A 4,498-nucleotide genomic window follows, 5' to 3' on the forward strand; every position below is an offset into this window, starting at 1 on the left:
TGCCTGCGAACCCTGAAAGGCCATAGTGATTGCATCAGCTCAGTGGCCTTTTCATCTGATGGTGCTCGCGTTGTTTCCGGCTCCCATGATAAGACAGTTAAGATCTGGGATACCAGCAATGAAGATGGAGCTTGCCTACGAACCCTGGAAGGTCATAGTGGATGGGTTATGTCAGTGACGTTTTCGTCTGATGGTGCCCATGTTGCTTCCGGATCTCATGATGACACAATCAAGATCTGGGATGCCAGCAACGGAGCTTGTCTCCAAACCTTTGAAGGTCAAGGATGCTCTGTGACATTTGACACTATTACTTCACATTTCCGTACTGGAATGGGGGTTCTTCCGTGGGATAACATATCGAGTACCCAGAAAAATACAAATATATGCGGAATCACCCCGTGTCAAACCTATGCTTTGAACATCGATCAGACGTGGATCACCTGGAATGGCCAGAATGTACTATGGCTGCCAACAGAGTACCGCCCGTCATCCTCAGCTATAAAATCAAGCACTATGGTCATTGGATGTCAATCAGGTCAGGTTCTAATATTTAACTTCTCCGACAAGGCGCCTTTATAACATTAATCATTTCTCTGACGGTCAACGGCTGTCGATGTTGGCAGACGTTGCCAACAGAGCAATATGAGCAATGATGAGCCCCTTGCACATGTGATCACATGATGGATGTATAATTTTCCTTTGTCTTGTCAGTTGGTTTCCTTTCTTCTTCAGATTCGATATTCTTGCCAATAGTGTGACGGTCTCGAACAATATGAGTCTATTGGTAGAACTATCTAACGAAATATTTGTGACGGTCTCAAGCAATATGAAATCCATTGGTAGATTATCTGGCGAAATGCTAGCATGAGGAAAAAAAAAAAAAAAAGGCGCTGGGTCTGCCAGCGCTAGACTATATAATGCGCAAGGGGTTCTTTCTCCCTAAAGCAGGACAAAGGAATCAACAAAGGAATTAAACCTGTCATGTGACTGAGAAAGTACTCACGCTATGACAACAAGCAAATCCCGGCTGATATATCATGCCGGCATCGCAGGGAATGAGCTTGCTGATGAACAAGCAAAGAAAAGAGCTAGATCTATCCCACAGACCAACACCCCTCCAACAAGATATGCCTGGGCTCGCCGAACGTTGAAGGAGGAATTCTGGCGGAGATTTCAATCATACTGGACTGAGAACGCGCCACAGCAATATCACGATCTCTCCATCAGCCTGGAAAAACGACCCCATGAACTATTCCTCCCTAGAGCCACCCTCGACCGGATACTTGCAGCCCAGTCAGGCCATGGAGACTTCGCGCTATATCATGAACGCTTCGGGCACGAAGATGCCAAGTTGGAGTGCTCCTGTGGGCGCCCAAAGACCTCCCACCACTTCTATTACTGCTGGAAAGGTCAAAAGACAGCCCCACAGCCATGGGGAAGCCGGCACGTGGATGAGATTCTGCGCTCTAAGTCAGGAACAAGGGATCTCCATGAATGGATACAGAGGTCTCACTCTTACAACATGATATGCCCAGCACATTGACCTCAAACCCCCCCCCAAAAATAATCTTCCTCTCCCTTTTCACCCTCTTTCTCTCTCTTTTCCTACCCCTGAATGAATGTAAAGGGCTGTCTATGCAGCCCAAGAACCTCCAGCAAGTTCCTGCGAGGGAGTCTTCGCCAGTGTATGATAAAATTAGCTTAGCTACCAGATAGGCGGTGGCGCTCCGCCCGTCATATGTTCCGTTTCGGGACCCCGCGGCACGTGATCTTATTTGACGCGCGACCGAATTTTTGACGTAATAGTTACTACTACTACTCCCAGCTGATATATATATTTTGCGAACGCAGCGAGCATATCTTTCTCTTTTATAGAGGTTGCGAGGTTACATTTCAATTGAAGAGGTCAGGTAAAAGATCTAATTATCGAATAGGCATTATATTCTAGTTAACGGTTTGTTCAATGATGATGCTGACGAGAATGAAGATGGGTAATGACACTGACGCCGACGCTGAGGGATATACAGAAAGGGAAAGGCAAATAGAACGGCAAAGTAAGATAAACCAGAAGAGAAGAGATGGTAGAAACAGACATGACCTATGTATGATAGATGAATAAACTTGGGGATATAACATGCAACTTTTGCCTTTATACCGCCTAGATATCTGTCGGAGGGTGTAGCCCTCATGGTCTGTTCGGTTTGTAAGTAAGTCCCAAGGACCTGCCTTGGAACGATTGCATGGTAAAACACTATCCAAACTAGTGAAGACTGAATAGTGGTATAACCCTCGGCGGGGGAAAAGAGCATCATACAACAGTATGAATAGCTCAAGATAGTCTCACTATATCCAAAATGAAATAAACAAAATGGGTGCAAAAAGCAAGCGTCTCTCATGTCTTCGTTGAGAGGCTGACATGATTTTCGTCTTCGGCTTTCTTCTCGGGAGAACCGTTGTTGTCGTCTGCAGGGGTGGAACCAGTTCCTTGCTTCGCCTTGTCACTGACAGGAACGACAACTGGTTGCTTGTCGTTGTATTCTTTGGCTTCCTCCCCATTGGTAGTAGCAGTCTTGTCCGTTTCTCCTGGGGCCTGTTGCGTGGGAGTCGTATTCTGGGATTCCGTCGACTCCGAGCTGATGTACACGTCGTTCTGGTTCTCCGTCGTGTCCGGTTCAAATTCGTCGTTCAAAGACGTCAATCCACCCTCAATGTCCCGGAGTAACCGAACAAACTCCTCGGGGACCAAGCCACTCTCACCAGACTTTGGGTCTTCCGCTACAAGCCAGCCGTGCCCGTGTCGGTATGAGACGAGGATCACCTGGCCTTCGACTAACGGCAATTCGTTCTCATGTTCTCTCGTAAAGTCGAAGAGTGCCACTGCTTTGCCGTGCATTTCTTCGTCAGGACACCCGACAGCAAATTGAAAGTCGCGGGCGTACGGGTCGTCGTCCTCTGACTCAAAGCCCATATCTCCCTCGTAGCTTTGCGGGTTGACATCTGTATCGCCAACCATCAAGTGAGAATAGTGGCTCTCATCAGCCGGATATGTGATATACTCGCCTCCTGGCCCGTCGTCTGACGAATCTCCGCCATTCACATAATAAGTTTCGCTGCCGTCCGCGTTCATGCTAACCAACGTTCCGCGCTCCGGGTCATCCGCGACGTAGCGAGATGGGATGCTACGCCCAGGACTCCTACCGCGCCTCCCAATCAAAACGGTCCCAGTCGACTTGTTTTTCCGGTGACGGAACACGGGGCTATGCAAGTCTTCATCTTCACTATACGGAGGACCATCGCCAAAGGACATTGCGGGAAGTTGTTGATGTCCATAGCTGTTTTCGGTGGTCCAAGGCTGAGTAGACCATTGACCGCGCGAACTGTCCCAGGGCGCGGGAGGATCTGAGAGGCGACGCTGTTCACTCACTGGTGTCGACACAGTGGACGCGCGAGGGGGCAACGGCCCGTAGTGAAGCGGGTGAATCGGGGGGTATGCGAAGTCGCGAACCAGAGCATACGGCAGACTGGAATGGAATATGGGGAAAACATGCGATCCGGGGCGCGAACGGTTTTGAGAATTGTAGGAGACGTTCGAGAACGTGGATAGACGATCCTTTGCGTAGGAGGATTGTCGCTGATTGGACGGCCGCTCCGTGACAATTGGCTGCAGAGTTGTCGTCAAGTGTGTCGGACTCTGCTGCTCCGTGGGAGGCGGCGAGCTAGGGGTCATGGTCGTGGTAGTTGTCATTGGATCTTGTGCGTCACGAGGAATAGCGCGTGGAAGAAACGACGACCGGATATAACCAGATTTGTCTCAATTTATCGAGGCCCAAAAGAAAGTCGGGGAGAATCAATGCTAGGGATCGTTTGTTCACTGGCAACGATAATGACACCCCTAGATTCGCATTGCGATGCGTCCACCACAGAAAACCAAGCAGTATGTAGAGACCAAGCTCTAATAACAATGACAGGAAAAGAAGAATGCGTTGAGTTAAAGGAGCGACGTTTCCAATTGCCAAAAACAATGCGAAAAACAACCGGCGCGAATAAATTCGGTATGGAACCACGACTGCGACAGTGCTGAGAACTAAATGGCCAGGAAACAAAAATAAGATAATAATAACAATAAACAGCAGCTCCGGGCGCTCTCAAGAAAGAAAATAAGTGGCTTCACTATGACTCCGGTCGATCGGTCGTGGGACGTTCGTGTAGTGATTCTGAAACGAAACGCAGTAAGACGGACAGAGTTTCTTTGCGCTGAAGAGAAATCTGTATCGAGATTTGTCAGGTTCGAGTGGCAGATAGGTAGTATTCTAAATTTAGCAGCACGTAAAAGTGTCAGAGTAGTAGCCCGTTATGTAAGAGAGGATTAGGAAGAAGAGGGGAACGGAGAGAGAAGGAAAACAGAAGAAAGTGGGATGAAATGGAAGAGGGGCCTCGAAGAAGAAAACGAAAGAAAATGAAAAAAAAAAAAAAAAAAAAAAAAAAAAAAAAAAAAAAA

The 4,498-nt window shown here is 48.0% G+C and overlaps 3 protein-coding genes across 3 annotated transcripts in view; 1 reads left to right on the forward strand and 2 right to left on the reverse strand.

The window, feature by feature from the left end:
• Nucleotides 1–939, forward strand: part of EURHEDRAFT_409262 (WD40 repeat-like protein) — a 5,409-nt gene extending 4,470 nt beyond the window's left edge. The window contains exon 4 of the mRNA XM_040781038.1: nt 20–939. Within this exon, the coding sequence (XP_040641653.1) occupies nt 20–579 (560 nt within the window). The 3' untranslated portion in view covers nt 580–939. The remainder of the gene's footprint in view (nt 1–19) is intronic.
• A 694-nt stretch (nt 940–1,633) lies between these two features.
• EURHEDRAFT_513040 (adaptor protein NBP2) lies at nt 1,634–3,727 on the reverse strand (the record flags this gene model as incomplete). Its single annotated transcript, XM_040786122.1, has 2 exons — nt 1,634–1,675; nt 2,591–3,727. The coding sequence occupies 2 exons, from the start codon at nt 3,725–3,727 to the stop codon at nt 1,634–1,636; spliced, it is 1,179 nt and encodes a 392-aa protein (XP_040641654.1).
• Nucleotides 3,728–4,366: 639 nt separating this feature from the next.
• The window catches only part of EURHEDRAFT_513041 (uncharacterized protein), a gene marked incomplete at both ends in the record, with an annotated part of 2,257 nt that continues 2,125 nt past the window's right edge, over nt 4,367–4,498 (reverse strand). The window contains one exon of the mRNA XM_040786123.1: nt 4,367–4,433. Within this exon, the coding sequence (XP_040641655.1) occupies nt 4,367–4,433 (67 nt within the window). The remainder of the gene's footprint in view (nt 4,434–4,498) is intronic.

The sequence above is a fragment of the Aspergillus ruber genome (assembly GCF_000600275.1).
Source record: "Aspergillus ruber CBS 135680 unplaced genomic scaffold scaffold00004, whole genome shotgun sequence".
In the NCBI taxonomy this organism is placed as follows: domain Eukaryota; kingdom Fungi; phylum Ascomycota; class Eurotiomycetes; order Eurotiales; family Aspergillaceae; genus Aspergillus; species Aspergillus ruber.